The sequence below is a fragment of the Vicugna pacos genome, chromosome 20, assembly GCF_048564905.1.
Source record: "Vicugna pacos chromosome 20, VicPac4, whole genome shotgun sequence".
Lineage (NCBI taxonomy): Eukaryota > Metazoa > Chordata > Mammalia > Artiodactyla > Camelidae > Vicugna > Vicugna pacos.
Window position 1 is genome coordinate 24,800,111 of NC_133006.1, and position 15,820 is coordinate 24,815,930.

General features: G+C 51.0%; 2 protein-coding genes across 5 annotated transcripts; one reads left to right on the forward strand and one right to left on the reverse strand.

The window, feature by feature from the left end:
* The first annotated feature begins 6,908 nt into the window (after positions 1–6,908).
* Positions 6,909–12,352, forward strand: RNF39 (ring finger protein 39). 2 transcript variants are annotated; one of them, XM_072945453.1, is made up of 5 exons: positions 6,968–7,483; positions 9,185–9,207; positions 9,420–9,511; positions 10,916–11,190; positions 11,407–12,352. In XM_072945453.1, the coding sequence occupies exons 1-5, from the start codon at positions 7,118–7,120 to the stop codon at positions 11,494–11,496; spliced, it is 846 nt and encodes a 281-aa protein (XP_072801554.1). In that variant the 5' UTR covers positions 6,968–7,117; the 3' UTR covers positions 11,497–12,352. The 2 variants fall into 2 exon arrangements, with proteins under 2 accessions (XP_072801555.1, XP_072801554.1); XM_072945454.1 differs by having other exon boundaries at positions 6,909–7,483; positions 10,916–12,352.
* On the reverse strand, positions 12,280–15,473 carry PPP1R11 (protein phosphatase 1 regulatory inhibitor subunit 11). 3 transcript variants are annotated; one of them, XM_072945455.1, is made up of 4 exons: positions 15,200–15,436; positions 13,988–14,096; positions 13,468–13,559; positions 12,280–12,472 (listed from the first exon to the last, which is right to left on the reverse strand). In XM_072945455.1, the coding sequence occupies exons 1-4, from the start codon at positions 15,266–15,268 to the stop codon at positions 12,341–12,343; spliced, it is 402 nt and encodes a 133-aa protein (XP_072801556.1). In that variant the 5' UTR covers positions 15,269–15,436; the 3' UTR covers positions 12,280–12,340. The 3 variants fall into 3 exon arrangements, with proteins under 3 accessions (XP_072801556.1, XP_006215335.1, XP_072801557.1); XM_006215273.3 differs by lacking the exon at positions 12,280–12,472 and having other exon boundaries at positions 13,338–13,559; positions 15,200–15,473; XM_072945456.1 differs by lacking the exon at positions 12,280–12,472 and having other exon boundaries at positions 13,338–13,559; positions 15,191–15,436.
* Between the last annotated feature and the right edge of the window lie 347 nt (positions 15,474–15,820).

The window sequence follows — 15,820 nt, forward strand, 5'->3', positions numbered from 1 at the left end:
TAAAAATTCAATGCTTATCTGAAGTTCAAAACTGCCTATATTTTACCTGGCAACTCTAGATATGTGGATTGACTACATTCCCTTTCTATTTGGAGAGGTTGGAAAGAAAAAGCTATTTCTCAGAAGTTTTTGCAGCTAGAGTTCTGGACATGAATTAAATTCTGCCAATTAGATGCATTTGTATGAAATGTGAAAGGCAGAAGTGAGATGGAATCTTCCTGTAGCAGACAGGGTGGACGAGTTCCAACAGACATGAGAAGCCCAGTTGGGGCGGGGCTGCTACGCTAGCAGTAGCTATGGCACTTTGACCTATGGTGATTGACTTTGAAGCCAAGAGTCCAGTTAGGACCTCGTGACTTTGAACTCTCCAAGCCTTTCAATGATTTTCTTGTCAACCAGTTCCCCATATTAAATCCTTTGCTACTTAAAATACCTAGAGTGATTTCTGCTTCCTGTACTGAGGCCTACCTGACACAGTTCCCATCACCCTGAACTTTCCTTCATTTCACAGCTTGTAGACACCATGAGATTGGTCAGTATCTCTCTCCCCTACAGACTCTAAGCTGCCTGCGGGCAGTGGTTGTTACACTTACTATCATACCTCAGTGTGGTTGTGCATGGACCTTGTCATTTGCTCCTTCTAATCTTTGTCAAGCTTGGGCCCCAACTCTGAACACAGACTGAGTGGTCAGTTAAGACCTTTTAAATTGAGATAAATGTCTAAGAGACAGGAAGCAACGTGCTCTTGCTTTTTTTTTTTTTTACTTTTTTTTTAATAGAGGAACTGGGGATTGAACCCGGGACCTCAGGCATGCTAAGCATGTGCTCTACCACCGAGCTGTACCCTCCCCCCTGCTCTTGCACTCTTGAACTATGAGGACCACAAAGGCTTCATCACTTGCACACCAGTTATCCTGGACAAGCTAAGACACCCTTCTGGGCCTTAATTTTCTTATCTGTAATGTAAAGGTTAATGATCCTTTTAACTCTAATGTTCTACAAATCTCTAATTCTTTGAACTCTGTAATAGAAGTAGGAACCAGAATCAAATTAGCTACAATGGCTGTACTGTATATGTTAATACGTTGTTTGTTTGGAAGACTCATTCCCTTTGAGGGGGAAGTGGGCATGGGAATGAGATGCTCATCTTGAATATAAATATGAGAAGGAGGATGAGAGGTAGAAAAGGAAATGAAGGCAGGAGGGTATAGCTCAGTGGTAGAGTGGGTGCTTTGCATGCACTAGGTCCTGCCAGTACCTCCATACATAAATAACCCTAATTGCCTATCTCCCCACCTCCGCCAAAAAAAGAAAAGGAAATGAAGAAACAAGACCACTAAGACAAAGTAAGTCCCTAAATACATAAATTCAACCATGTAAATTCCCCAATCAAAGCCCTTCCTAGAACAAAACCCAATTTCTTATCCTGATCCTTAAGGTCTTGCACAGCCTGGCTCTTAGTACTTGTCCAATCTCACATTAAACCATTCTCATCACAGCTCAGAGCATGAGATTTTCATCAAGATCTTCCCCGACTCCAAGGCCTTTGCACCTACTGTTCCTGCTGCCTGGAAAGCTCTCCCCCAACTCTTCTTACGGCTGACTCCCTCTCATCAGTTCAGGCTCAGCTCAAATGTCACCTCCTCAGACAAGTTTTTTCTAACCCCCTATTAAAAGAAGTGTGCACCTCCTCCAGTTAATTCCTCTTAGATTACCCACTTTGTATTCTCCAAAGCACTTATCACATCTATAATTATCTTATTGATTTATTTGTTTACTTGCTTACTGTTAGTCTTTCTCAATATAATCTAAGTTGCCAGAGGATAAGCAACTGTGGCTGGCTTGTTCACCAACATATCCCAATTTCTAGAACAGTGTTTGGCCTATAGTAGGTGCTTAGGAAATAGTCATTGAATGATTAAATGAATGGATGAATGAATGCGTGGAACACTGCTAAAGGACTGGGAAACAAGAAGGTCTAGGGAACACTGAGAAGAGAAGAACGATTAGTGAATGTTTAAGGGGGAATTTAAAAGATGCATAAAGAAATGTCAGTGGCATTGATGGGGGGCTGTCAGAAGGAAAAAGAATAAATGAGCATCCAGAATAAACTTGAAGGAGGGGCAACATCTCAGAGAAACTATTAGCCTTAAGCAGGGATTTTAAGGAAGAAGGGGCAAAGGAGGCTTCCAGGAGGGACATAGAAGAGAAAATAAAGTCTCAGAAGAAAGGAAGTAATGTTTTAGGGAAAGAGCACAGAATTTGGAGGCAGTAGATCTGAATTTCAGCCCTAGTTCTGCCTCTAACCAGTTATTTGAACCCAGGCAAATTCCCTACCATGCTGGAATCCCAGAGTCCTCTTGTAAAATGGCTGGACTCTGAACCCCACAGCTGTTACAGGGTTAAACAAGAGACCAGGCTGAGGGTGACAGTCCTATAACCTTGGTCACGTTTTTGGAGCTTCAGGATTGTTTGGTTAATCTGACTGAATCTTCGTCCTCTATCTCAACATCAAGTTCACACTTCCTGAGGCTGCCCTGCACACCAGGGGATGTTTTACCCAGAGTTCTTGGAGCCATGGAATAGGAAAGATGCCATGCTCTAATAGGACATTCTGGTATGTTAAGGCACATTATAAACAGCAGAGTCTTTTTTAAAAAACAACTCTTTATAGAAGCAATCAAGATTGAAGAAGATCTTTGGGAAGTGGCATGGTAGGTGGGAACTGAGATAGAACTGTGGTCTCCTTCATCTGTGCTTCTTACCTCCTGGGCCCCTTTTCCCACTTCCAGTTTTTTCCCCAAAGATGCTTCATATTCTTTGTTCAGGCTTTTTCATTTCTTTCCCACTCAACCCAAGCCACCTTTCATTTACAAGCCACCTCCTCCAGGAAGCCTTCCTGAAATCATTTCCACTCATCCTCCATTCTGTAAACATAATTTTCAACTCACTCTTCTTCCCTCAATGCACTTTTACAATTTGGTAATGACAGATCTCAGCTGATGATGGATATACCTTATTTGCCTTATCACACTCCCTGATTCAGTAACGGCAGATTTGGTTGATGACGGATGTACTTGACCTGCCTTATCATACTTCCTAAGGGCAGAGACCATGACTGTCTTGTCTTCAGTCTCCCAAACACATTTGCATACCTACCTCTCCCCCTCCAAGGCTCCTAAAGACTTGCAGACTCTAAAAGGATGGGGATGTTACTGATGTGGAGGGGAGATAGACTAAAGAATAAACAAAAAGAGAGGGGGGAAAATGGAAGAGAAGCAAAAGAAATGAAGGGATGGGTAAGGCCTTTCCACCCAGCATCCCTAATGTCACGCATGGGTATCTGGCTATGACATTCCACAACATCGCAGGCAGACATCCTGGATGGAGTTGGAAGGAGTGGGAAGATACGGTGCAAACAGAGAGGCAGGGTCCAGTCATGGTCAACCGGAGCAAGCCAAGCCAACACACACCAAAAATCACCTCCACCCATCTGGCTCTCTGGAGCTAGAATAAACCTAAGGGGGAATTAGAGGATCAAGTGTAGAGTTGTTAGGGATTCTGGAGATGGAGGGAAAAAGTCTTGAGAAGTGAGACACTTCCTGGCAGTGTTGGTCTCCAAATGCCTTTTCCCTGCACTGTATGTCCTAGAATCATTAAGTGTGAACTCATGGTAACCACAGCTTAAAAGCTGAGCTAAAGCATTGTTAGCAGGAATCCTCACCATCTGGTTACAGAAGGCAAGTGATAACTAGATCATGAGCTCCTTGAGCCAAACTGAACGCCATGTCTCATATCACATGAGCATCCCCCAGCGCTGTGCCTGACGTCTGCCAGTGAGGAATGACTGTTGAGAAAGATAATATCTTTGTCCGGCATTTAGAAGACCTAAGCAGAGTCAGTCAAAAGACCCTTTTGCTTTTCCCTCTTGCTGATGGGCAATTCAATGACTGGGTATATATTTATTGAGACCCTCTGTGTGCCAGATGCTCTTCCAGGTTCAGGGGAAGCCGTGGTGAACACAAAGGCTAGCTTCCTGTTCCTACAAAGCTACCTTCTATTGGATAGAAACAGATCAAACCAGATAATTAGATCATTTCAGATAGTTCAAAATATCATGAGTCAATAAATCTAAGTAAAGAGATAGTGCCTTTGAGGAAAACTACTTGAGATACAATGGTGAAAGAAGTCCTCTCTGAATATGTTGCCTCTGAATTGAGACCTGAATGAGAAGGTAGGGACAGCCATGGAAATCTCTAGAAGAAGGAGGGGCTGAGCAGAAGGAACAGTGAGGGCAAAGGTTTGGCAGTGCGGTCAACTTTGTCATGATCAAGGCATAGGAAATACAAGGTACCAGGCGGAGCATAAGGAGTGAAACGGGGAGGGACAGGTCCACCTACAGCCTCATCATATAAGATAGTGGGTCCCCCCTTGGCTAAACATTGGAATCACCTGGAGAGCTTTTAAAATTCCTGATTCCTGGAACCCAACCCCAGAGAGTCTGTTTAGTTGATCTGGGGTGACTCCTGGGCATTAGGAATTTAAAAGTTCCCCCTGATGATTTTAAAGTTCTACCAAGGATGCGAACCACCAGCAAGAACTTGAGAGTTACAGAAAGGCACTTGGGTTGGTGATAGTTGGTGAAGAGACTCAGAGGCATTTCTCTGACATTCCGGGCTCAGATCCAGGAAGAGTCCAATGTCCAAGAGGCCTTGAAGCTGAGAAAATGAAGCAATCAAAAAAAAAAAAAAAAAAAGAAGAGAGAGAGAGAAATAGAAGAGGACAGACAAGAAGGCCTAAAGAGGCAGGGAAATCCAAAAAATGCTACCAACTGAAAGAAGCAAAAACAGAAAAGTGCAGACAGTCCCAAAAGGCCAGAGACAAGGAGAAAGGGAAAGCATGTATATTAGTTTCTTATTTTCTGCTGTAACAGATTATCACAAACTTTTGTTTGAAATGCTTGAAATAACACACATTTATTATCTTACAGTTCTGCAGTTCAGAAGTCTGAACTGGGTCTTACAAAGGTAAAATCAAGGTGTCGGTGGAGCTAGGTTCCATCTTGAATCCATCTCCTTGTCTTCTCCAGCTTCTAGAGACTGCCACCTCCTTTGCTCATGGCCCCTCTTCCTCAGTCTTCAAAGCCAGCAATGTCAGGCTGAGGGCTTCTCATTGCTTCTCTCTCTCTCTGGTTGTCCTCTTCTGCATCTGTCCTCCACATTTCAGGACCCTTGGATAATCTAGAATAACCTCCCTACTTTAAACTCAACTGATTAACCATCTTAATTCCATCTGCAAGCTTAATTCCCCTTTACCACGTAAGGTAACACATTCACAGGTTCCAGGAATTAGGACATGGACATCTCTGGGAGACCATTATTTGACTTAACCATAACTTGGAAGTCCATTTTACAAAACAGATTTTGGTCATATCTGTAGTCTTGTTTGGGTGGCTGTGAGTTTTATAAATGTGGAGCTGGGAGGTTTGCTCCAAGAAGAGTGTACACATATTTATTTGCGAAGTTTGTTTATCAGAGTGTCATATTTGAGTGGCTCCCTGATTGTAGAGGGGGAGAAGGATGCCTGCAGGGGGTGCCTAATAACGTGCTGTTGCCCCATAAAGACTTACTGCTGTTGTGTTGTTGTTCTCGTTGACAATAAAACTAATGACAGTGTCTCTTTGCATGTTTTTCTTTGAGTATGTCTATCTGTCCCCAAATAATCCTGGGTGTCTGTCCCAGAGATATGAGACTATTCAGGTATCTGTGATGTCTGCATGCCTATAAGTCTGTGTACTTTGGGGCTTTTGGACATTGAGGGATGCACACGTATGTTTGTACAATATTGTGTGTGATCATAGTTGTAGATATCTGAATGTTTACTGATTCACAACCCCCCAGGGGTGTCCAGACAGAAAGGCCTGGCATGAGAAAGGTGGAGGAACTGGGAAGAGGAGGGAGCAGGGAGGAAGGGATGAGAAGAGGGAAGAGGAGAGGTGAGGGAAGAGGGAATGAGGAAAGATCTGAGAACAATCAGAAAGCAGAAGGGAGTTTCAGGGATTGGAAATTAAAAAGAGGCAGAGTGGAGTCACAGCAAGGACATAAATCAGATCTGAGTATGGTTCCACTTCAGGTCATTTCTCTGCTGCCTGACCTTGGCAATGCCAGCTCTCTGGGCCTCAGGTGACCGAAAGAGTGAAAACAGATAACCTTTAGGTACATTCCAAAGAAGGAGAGAAAGAGAAGAGTGGAAATCAAAACATATACAGGAAAAGAGAGAGAGAGGGAGAGAGAGAAACAACTAGATAGAGAGACATAGGAAGAAAGTAACAAGAGAGGCCCTGGGCACCAGCCCAGGGTAGAGCTGAGAGAGCCCTACCCTGACTCCTTGAGGAGGGAGTGTGGGCGCCTGCTCCCCACCCCTTATCCCAAAGCTTCAGTGTCCTTAAGCCCTTAATAGGTAAGGCAGGAAGATGGAACGAAGAGAGGCCGGGAATGACAGCCACACACCAACGCTCAGAGGCCTGCCAAAGCCACACAAATCAGAATCTGCGTTTCCGGGGCCCCAAGCCCCCAGATGTAGGTGTGCCAGCCACCTGGAATGACTCATACCCTGGCGATGTGGGCACACATGCCAAAAGCGAGCCTGGGCACTCTGCCCATCCGTCCACCACAGGCCGAGGGGGAGGTGAGATTCGGGCTCCTCCTGGGGGCTACAGGGGCCGCCACTGCACACATTGCTCCCTTGCCCCCATAGCGTCCCCTAGCGACCTCCTCCTCGGCTCGAGACCTAGGTGTCCCTGCCTCCCACCCTCCTCCCCCAAACCTTACCCGGGAAGCAGGAGAACCAGATGGGGTGTTACGCAAGGCCTGATGTTTACCTCCCGCAGGGGCCTCCTCCTCCCTATAAAGCCTGACGTAGTGGGGAGATTGGCGGAGACAGACTGGTTGAAGAGAGGGGCGATCCCAGCAGAAAGGTAGAAGAGCGTCGGAAAGTTAATGCGGGAGTCGGAGAGAGGGGCATCGACGCAACCAGCGGCACAGGCGCTCAGCCATCTGCATACCCGAAGGCGGTCGCGGTGGTCGCGGAAGGGACGGCGCCCAGACGCTGGCTCCCCATGGAGGCGCCGGAGCTGCTGGGCCCGGGGCTGGTGGAGCGTCTGGAGCAGCTGGCGACGTGCCCGCTGTGCGGGGGCCCCTTCGAGGACCCAGTGCTCCTGGCGTGTGAGCACAGCTTCTGCCGCGCGTGCCTGGCCCGCTGCTGGGGGACCCCGCCGGCGACCGGCCCCGAGGCGTCCCCCACCGCCTGCCCGTGCTGCGGCCTGCCGTGCCCCCGCCGCAGCCTGAGGTCGAACGTGCGGCTGGCGGTGGAGGTGCGCATCAGCCGCGGGCTGTGCGAGAAGCTGGCCGAGCCCGGGGCCCGCACGGGCAAACGCCGAGGGGGCCGCATCCCCACCATGGGCTGCCTGGACCCGCACGGAGAGGTGAGGCAGGGCTGCGCTTCGCGAGTCCGCTGCTGTCGCTGTACGGGGCGATCCGTGGCTCCCTGGGGAAGCGGGGAATGGTACTTCCCGAGCCGAGGCCCTTCTGGAAGTTTAGGCAAAAGATGGAGAAAAGCAAACGACCAGCAGCTGTCAAGTGAGAGGTGCCAGGAAGAACGACGGGACGGAGTTGACACTTTGCCCAGAGGGAAGGCGGCTGGACGGATGCCTGAGCCTCATCAGAGGGGCTGGAGAGAAGGCGTTGGGGGCACTAGACAAGAACTTGAGGAGACCCCTGAGGCTTTGCGAAGAACGCGGGAACTGGGAGGCTGATGAGGGACGCCGCTAGGCACCTAGGAGGAGGAGACCTGGCGGAGGGGAGGGAGCAGGCTGTGGGGATGGGACGGGGGTGGGGGCAGTGGAGGGAGGAAGCTGACGGGGGCGGAAGCGAGCTGGGGGCTGGGGAGGTAAGGGAGTTCAGAACTAGCCAAGGGAAGGAGGAACAGGAAGGAGGTCGGAGGAAAAGCTGGAGTGGAGGGGAGAGAAGCAGGGGGCTGTTAAAAGGAGGGGAGAAGGGAGGAGGGAGCAGATCCAAATGCCCCTGTAGCGTCGTAGGGTAGGTCCCTGGGGCTCTGGCCTAAGCCTTGCTCTGTGTTTGTTATCGTTGTCCTCCGCTCCTCCCAGGGCCCCAGGCAGAGGCAGCGATGAGTGGAGGCAAGGCACCGGAGAACAGCCGTGGGGACCTCCGGCTCCTCTCTACATCCACCCTTATCACCCACTCACCCATCCCCCAGCGTCCCTCCTGGGCCCTGACTCCTTGGCCACCAACCAACCCCATTCCCTTGCCCGACCCCCAGGCGTCCCGGATTCCCGACTGGCTTCTCCCCAGCAGCAGAGCCGGTCTTGGGTCTTGCTTCCACTCTTTGAAGTCTACATATACCTAATTAGTCTAGGTGTAATTGGCATAATTAGGCGAATTGCCTTTCCCCTCTTCTTCACCATGGTACTGGTCTGCCCCTACCATCCCCACTGGACAGTGAAGGGGAAAGAGGGAATCCTAGTATCTGGAGGGGGAGTATCCAGCGCCCTCTCCTGGCTCCCGTAGTACCCTGCAGATCTGTTGGGCCCTCTGGGACACATCAAAGTCCAGGGGCCTCCTTGGTCAGGGAAGAGAGATACAGAACAAAGGGACCAATAAACGCCACTGCGCTTTTATGGCAAGAGGTGAAGCAGCGTTATTATAAGGCTTTTATATGTGAACTCTTAGCTCAGGGGCTCTGGGTATGTGTTTGGTCTGTGTGATTGAGAGGGAGGGGGATGCTTATCCGGGATACACCCTCAGGAAGGTGGATAGGATTGGAAACACAGGGACAGAGAAGGAAGGAGGGCAGGAAGCAAAGACAGGTAAGGACTCTGGGGGATGGGGAACTGAGAGGCTTTGGGGTATTAGGAAGGGGAGGAGGATGATAGGGGGTGGAGTTAGACAGATGGGAAAGTGGTGAAGGAGGGAAGGAAGGCTCAGGAAAGGCAAAGGGGGAGAATGAAAGGAAAAGGGACCACAGGGGATAAAGGGTGAGATCACTCGGAGGTGGGGAGGGACCTCACCAACTCAGACCCAGCTACCTGAGGAGGGGGTGGAGGGAGAGGGCTCCCCACAGTCTGAAGCCCAGAGCTCACTTCCGTGTTTTCTTCTGCCCACTGCAGGATAATAGGAAGACGTGGAGAAGGTGAGTCCATGTTTACTGTTTCTTCTTTTCTAGTACCAGCTGCCACATCCATCACCTTCTCCCAGGTCCCACATCTCCATCCCCACTCAAAGACACGTTTTCAGGGTGTAGCTTCACCCTTTTCTGCTCCAGAGATATGAGTAGGGTAGGGGTGGGGGCATCAGGGGGCAGGTGTCTACCAATTTCCTGCCCCTTCTCCCTCCTCTCTCCAGATTTGATGCCCCAACGCCCAAGTCATCTAACTCAGAGGATGATCTCCCTGAAGATTATCCCGTGGTCAAAAACATGCTTCATAGACTGACCGGTAAGGAGGGCAGAAGGGAGGGAACTGAATGAAAGTCTGGTTTGTTTGTTTGTTCTCTTTTCTCTCTCAATATGACCACATCCTTTATGATGTCTCCATTAGTTTCCTAAGGCTGCCATAACAAAGCATCACACACAAAGTGGCTTGAACAACAGAAATGTATTGTCTCACAGATCAGGAGGTAGAAGTCAAGGTGTGGGCAGTGTTGGTTCCTTCCAGGGGCTGAGAGGGAGAGTCTGTTCCAGGACCCTCTCTTAGCTTCTGGTAGGCTGAGGCATTCCTTGGCCTGGAGATTGCATTTTCCCTGCATCTTCTCCTTCACTTCACGTGTCTAATGACCTCATTTAAACCTGATTAACTCTGTAAAGATTCTATTTCTAAATAGTCAAATTCTGAGGTATTGGGGGATTTCATATTTTGGCGAGAGAACACAATTCAGCCCACAACAAGGTCTTAAGGTCCTTAAAACTTCGTAGTTCAGACTTTCTCCCTTTTTATTCATACAGTCACACAACAGGCCCCTGGAGGGCGGCTGCTTCTGGGGAATCTCTGCTTCTACCACTTCTCATCCTCCTTTCCAGAAGCGTCCCAGGACTCCTGCATCTCCTTGCCCCTGGGGCTCTGGGCCTTCTCTGCAGCTTTTGGGGACTTCAATCACTCCCAAGATTGCCCTCTGCCCTTCTTTAAACTGCCTAGAGAAGGTGCTCCATCCTTTTGGTCACTCACCATCCTACTAACCCCAGATTGCTTCTAGCACCCCTAATCTAGACATCTTTCCTCAAAGCACCCCTTACGGACAAGGCCAATGGTTATTTCTTTCTGGTTCCTTTGGCTGTCACCGTCTGCTCTCTCCTCCTTTGCTCCTCCCTCCCTATAGAAATAGGCCTGTCTACTCCCACCTATTCCTGTGGGTGGTGGGCTGGTTTCTCAGGATGCTTTGGATTCCTTACTCTGGCCCTTCCCTCTATTACTTGGGGTGCTGGTATCTGGTATCAGTCTTCCTCTTTACATCCACCTTCCCTATCCAGTTGACACAGCTCTCATGCCCCACCCCAGACGCTGCAGATTGAGGTATCAGTCCTCACTCCTCCCCAGAAGTCAGATCAGCCTCACTCTTCCCCTATCCCTACAAACCAGGCAACCCCCCCTCCCCCTGCCCTTTGATCTCTGCTCTGCGCTCCCTGCTCTGGGCCAGCAGGGTCCTTCTTCAAGTCCAATTCTCTAGAAGGAAGTGGCCCATCAGCGCAGGTTTGGTCTTGCCTGGGTCTGCTCTTCATATGCCTTCACCGTCTTTGGTCCTACAGTCGCCTTTTGAGCTGTCTAGGCTTCTTCCATGCCCTCCACAGAGTACTCTCCATCCTGTCCCGCCTCTCACACGGTCTTCCCCTGCCTTCCCCTCTCCAGCCGACCTCACCCTGGACCCTAGCACCGCACACCGGCGCCTGCTCGTCTCCGCGGACCGCCGCGGTGTCCGACTGGCCCCGCCAGGGACGCCTGCTCCTCCTGACAGCCCGGCGCGCTTCGATCAGCTCCCGGCGGTGCTGGGCGCGCAGGGCTTCGGGGCGGGCCGCCACTGCTGGGAGGTGGAGACCACCGACGCCGCCTCCTGCGGAGACTCTTCCGGGGAGGACGAGGACGACGGGGAGAGCCGCTATGCCGTGGGCGCGGCCGGCGAGTCGGTGCGACGCAAGGGCCGAGTAGGGCTGTGCCCCGCGGGGGCCGTGTGGGCCGTGGAGGGCCGCGGCGGGCGCCTGTGGGCGCTCACGGCCCCGGAGCCCACCCCGCTGGGCGGCGCCGGGCCCCCGCCGCGGCGCATTCGCGTGGACTTGGACTGGGAGCGGGGCCGCGTGGCCTTCTACGACGGCCGCTCCCTCGACTTGCTCTTCGCCTTCCAGGCGCCCGGCCCCCTGGGGGAGCGCGTCTTCCCGCTGCTGTGCACCTGCGACCCCCGCGCCCCGCTCCGCATCGTGCCCGCGGAAGGCTGAGACGCTCGCCCACACCCCCTACGCCGGTTTGGCCCGAAGCGAGGCTGGTTCCTCTGGGACACAAAAATCCTTACTCATTCCCGGGATCATGTCCACATGCCCACTGCGGCAGAACTGATAAGCACCCCCCACCCACCTACATGGTCTCCTTTCTCCCAAATAGTTAGGACCTCAACTGGCCTCCAGTTTCCACATCCATGCCCAAAGTCAAATCCATTCCTGCCCCCTCCCTCTCGAGAGGCTTCTCGCCCACGGCTACCCTAGTCCTTCCCAACGGATCCCTCCCCTTCTACCATACTCTATCCCAGGCCTGAATTGGGGAACAGGCCTGCCCCGTTAGTACTGGTAAATGGTCCATGTTTAATACACACAGGCCCTGCGGGTCAAATATTTACCTCCCACTGCTGCCTCTCCTCTTGGCAAAGGGCCCAGTGCCCTCTCCACAGCTCTGAGGCTTGGGCTTCCCTGCCCTGTCCTCAAGAGAAACAAGAGCCTCCTCCCAAAAACCAAGAGGCTGGACACTGGCCCCAGCCTTAAGGTCCTCTAGGAAGCTTATGACTCCCTTTTTTGGGAGGTGGGGGCAGGTCCGTTCTATTACACCTGGACGACTTTCCCTGCTTACAGCCTTTCCCCATTAAGAACCTTCTTAAAACTCCTCCCTGCACATACAAGGAACCAATGGTGCTACCCTTACTTTCCTCAACCTGGGAATGGCCCAGACACCCCAAATTCACCCTTGTATATAGCCTCACATCTTTCCCCGTATGTATAAATGGGCCCATATTTAACACGTTTTGTGATGTTGGGTTATTTATTTTGTGCATCTGTGGCAATAAATGAGATCTCAGTGGTGGTATGGATTTGACTGATCTCTGCAATTCTGCATGGCAAGAAGCCTGGAAAATGACATCCAGATCCCAGTAAGGGGAGGGGAGGGCCAGAGAGCTGGACATCTGGGCTGGCGAGACATCAAAGCCTAGGAAGGAAGGAGTAAGAGTGCAGTGGAGACGACCTACCCCCATCTCTTCGCTCCCTCCCCTTTCCTTCCTTTCCCAGGGACCCAGGCCCCTGGGACCATGTTGGATCTGTCTCCTAAGCTGGAAGACCAAATGCTAAGGAGATAGTTGGCTCTAAGTGACCAGTCCTGAAGCCAGCTCCATCAGAAGCCCTAGATCACATGAGAAGGGTGAGGAGAGAGGACATGACTATTTCTTTTTCCATTTCCCATTAAAGGTGAGAATGACAAAGACCTCTCTCTCTCCTAACTCCTCTTAAGGGCAGAAGGGGAGTAGGCAGAAGAGGAGGGAAAGGGCTAGGAGCCTTGAGGTCTCCTGTAAGACCTCACATCCCACAGGCAAGGACTATGAGTTAGGGTGACATAAATACATTAGTGGAAGAGCGCTAAGCCAGGATTAACAAGCACAGCTGGGGCAAGATTGCCTGGAATCTGACTAGGGCCCTGGCAGTGAAAGCTGGGGCTGCTGGAAACCCAACTGAAGTGTTTGGGACTCAAGTAGAGAGTGCAAGGGGGCAAGATAACGGGATCCCAGGACAGGCAGTTTGGCAGTGAGAACAAAGGGGAGAGACTGGGACCAAGATGCCTGGATCCCTGGAGAGAGGATGCTGAGTATTGCAAGGAGAAATGAGGGCTGGGGGAACCCATAAGTCTGGGTTCTGGAATAGCAGCAAGTCAGAATTCCAGGATCTCTGTTCACCCTTCTCTTCCTCTTCCTTCTATCAGGCAGAGGAGAGGGGAGGAGGGGGCTTGAGAAGGTATCAAACCCTGGGTTTAGTCCCCAGGGAGCCACACGAATACATTCAGGACCAGACAAACACAGGAATGGTGGGGGAGAGAGGAATTTAGTGCTGCATTGGCCCTGGAGGGGGCTGGGAGGGGTCAGGAGGCTGGGGAGGGGTGGTGGGGCTTGGTCCCGGGGTTGCATGACGCCGTCCCTTGCGGTGGCCCCGTACACAGTGTGTATGACCACAGCCCTCCTCTTCCTCCTCATCACTCTCCGTGGAGCTCTCGCCAAAGGCCCGAGGTTTCTCATAAATACAGCAGCCTGGATTTGGAGGGAGGAGCCCAGTTAAAAAGGAGGAAGAATTAAGATACAGTGTCACTTCCATTCCCACTGGATCTCAGTAAAAATTTCAGCCTTTTCTCCTACCTTCCAGGATCCAGCTTCCCGAGGCCCACGCCCTGGGACTCAGGCACCCAACCCCTTTGTCCTTTTCTGCCAGGAATCCCAAGCTCCACTTCTTTCACCTCCGATACCTCTGGGCTTCAGGCCTTGGCACACCCCAATTCAAGCCCCTCCCTACATCTTTCCCTCTAACTTTAACCTCCTCTCCCTGATGCCAGAGAACCACCAAGGCAGCGACAGGATTATGAGCATCTGGGGGCTTTGGGAAGGTCAGTGGCTGTGAGAAGCAGAAGATATGCAGAGGGGAGCCAGAACTCCAGGGTTACTGGGGGCCAACAATGACTCACATTTTGATGAGCGGCGCCCCATGTGTTCGTTGTCCACAGTGTCACTCGTCCATTCCACTTTTTTCTCTGGCTTCCGTTTCCGAAGTTTGATGGTTAGGCTCCGGTTCTCCTGGAAGGTTAAGAAGGATGGGCATACCCATCTAGTCCCCTCCTACTAACCTTTCCCACTGCCTCCCAGGGGTCTCCTCTTTTCCCTTCCCCAGCTCAATCAGGATCATAGACATGTTGCCAGAGGAGCTGAGTGCTGAGAGAAGATAAAACAGAATAGGTTTTTGACCTCGGGGATTCCCTTGAGGAATCATAAAGTATTATTTCCTGTTCTTGGTAAACCACTAGTATACAGAGAAGACACAATTCCTAACCTAGGAAAGGTCCCAGCAAATCTTCAAAGGAAAATATAATCCTCGCTGTTTCTCCGTCTTCCTCCCCAAATCATCCTTGGTGGTATTAATACATGGACATTGTTTTCTCAGTCGCCAATGCCTAATCTTTGATCTCCTTTTCTTTTTTTCCAGACTCTCCCTATTCTTTTTCCCATTGAAGAAAGAATTCCATTCTCATCTCTCTCATCCTCAAGCCCAGCCCTTCTCACCTCTTATCCAACTATTCCCTGGTATCCTGGCAGCTCTAGTAACTATTACTCCAAACTCCCTTAATCAGGGGGGTTACTAAACCCAGTAATACAACTTCTCCCTTTGAAAGCAATTTAGCCTGTTTTTGCAAAAATGCTACATTTCCCTCTATTTATATCACCTCTGATTTCTCAAAATACTATCTTCATTTCCATTTTCTTGTTCCCTCATTTCCTCCCCTTCCTTTTATATTCATCCTTTTAACAAATATTTATTGATAAATATGCTTCCAGTCAAATTCCCCTATAGCTGGCCTCCAATCATGCTTTCTTGCTACACAGCCCTTCATTTTCCCCCAGCATCTTCCTGGCTCCTTAATCCCCAAGTTCCTGTTCTTCCGTTAATTATACACACCACCATTCCAAGCAGCATCACCTACATTCTAACTCTATTACACGTCGCTGGACCAGCCTTCTGCACCAACTCTGACACACCGAAAATCCCCAATACCTTGCGATTCTCCCAATCCCACTCCTCCCATATCCCCAGGCCCAGCCCCTCCAGCAACTCTCCAAAACCCTATCCCTTCCCTCCCGGTATCTCCCGACCCCTAAACAGCGCCTCCCCCCGCCTTTCTCACGGGCTCGGTTGTCACGGTAACCGTTGTCTCAGTGACGGTCTCACTCAGCCCGGCCCCTGCCTCCGCCATGGCTAAGGCTGAGGAGAGGGAGGAGGGGAGGAAGGGGGATGAGACACCCTTCTCTCTTTTCTGAGTCTCTGAGGTCTAAGAGAATCGGTATCAGTTCAGATTAGTAGCCAGGATCCTCCACCTTCTTTTTTCCCCCTCCTCCCGGGCCTCCGCTGCCCCACCCCTGGGGATAACCTGTCCAACCCCACTTCCGGCTCTCCACTTCCGGGTATGACGCAGTCTGTGGTCCCACTTTTCCTTTCCCCGCACTACACGCGTCAAAGCGCAGGGTCGTCAGATTAGTTCCGCTGTAATGTGACAGCGCGCAGACGCCGCAAAGAGGGGACACAAATTCGGCGGAAGAGGCGTCGCTGCGGTGTGGGAGCAGAAGAGGCGCAGTCGTGCGCAGCAGGCACTTGCGCAACAGAGCAGTAACCCGCGGTCTGGAAGGGTAGATACGGGCTTGGGGCAGCGGACTGGGTTCAGGCATCCAGTAGCTGAGCCCACTTTCCCTGACTCCATCCCTTGGATGTGTGGAAGGGCGGAGAAACTAAGGGACAGTAGTAGTGAACC

Bases quoted from the DNA above. Each gene is read 5' to 3' on its own strand.
- RNF39 (XM_072945454.1), top strand. From the start codon at position 7,118: ATGGAGGCGCCGGAGCTGCTGGGCCCGGGGCTGGTGGAGCGTCTGGAG. The intron at 9,208-9,419 runs GTGAGTCCATGT...TCCTCTCTCCAG, and splicing joins AATAGGAAGACGTGGAGAAG to ATTTGATGCCCCAACGCCCA. The intron at 9,512-10,915 runs GTAAGGAGGGCA...TCCCCTCTCCAG, and splicing joins CATGCTTCATAGACTGACCG to CCGACCTCACCCTGGACCCT.
- PPP1R11 (XM_072945455.1), bottom strand. From the start codon at position 15,268: ATGGCGGAGGCAGGGGCCGGGCTGAGTGAGACCGTCACTGAGACAACG. The intron at 14,097-15,199 runs GTGAGAAAGGCG...TTAACCTTCCAG, and splicing joins TTACCGTGACAACCGAGCCC to GAGAACCGGAGCCTAACCAT. The intron at 13,560-13,987 runs GTGAGTCATTGT...CTCCAAATCCAG, and splicing joins GGGGCGCCGCTCATCAAAAT to GCTGCTGTATTTATGAGAAA.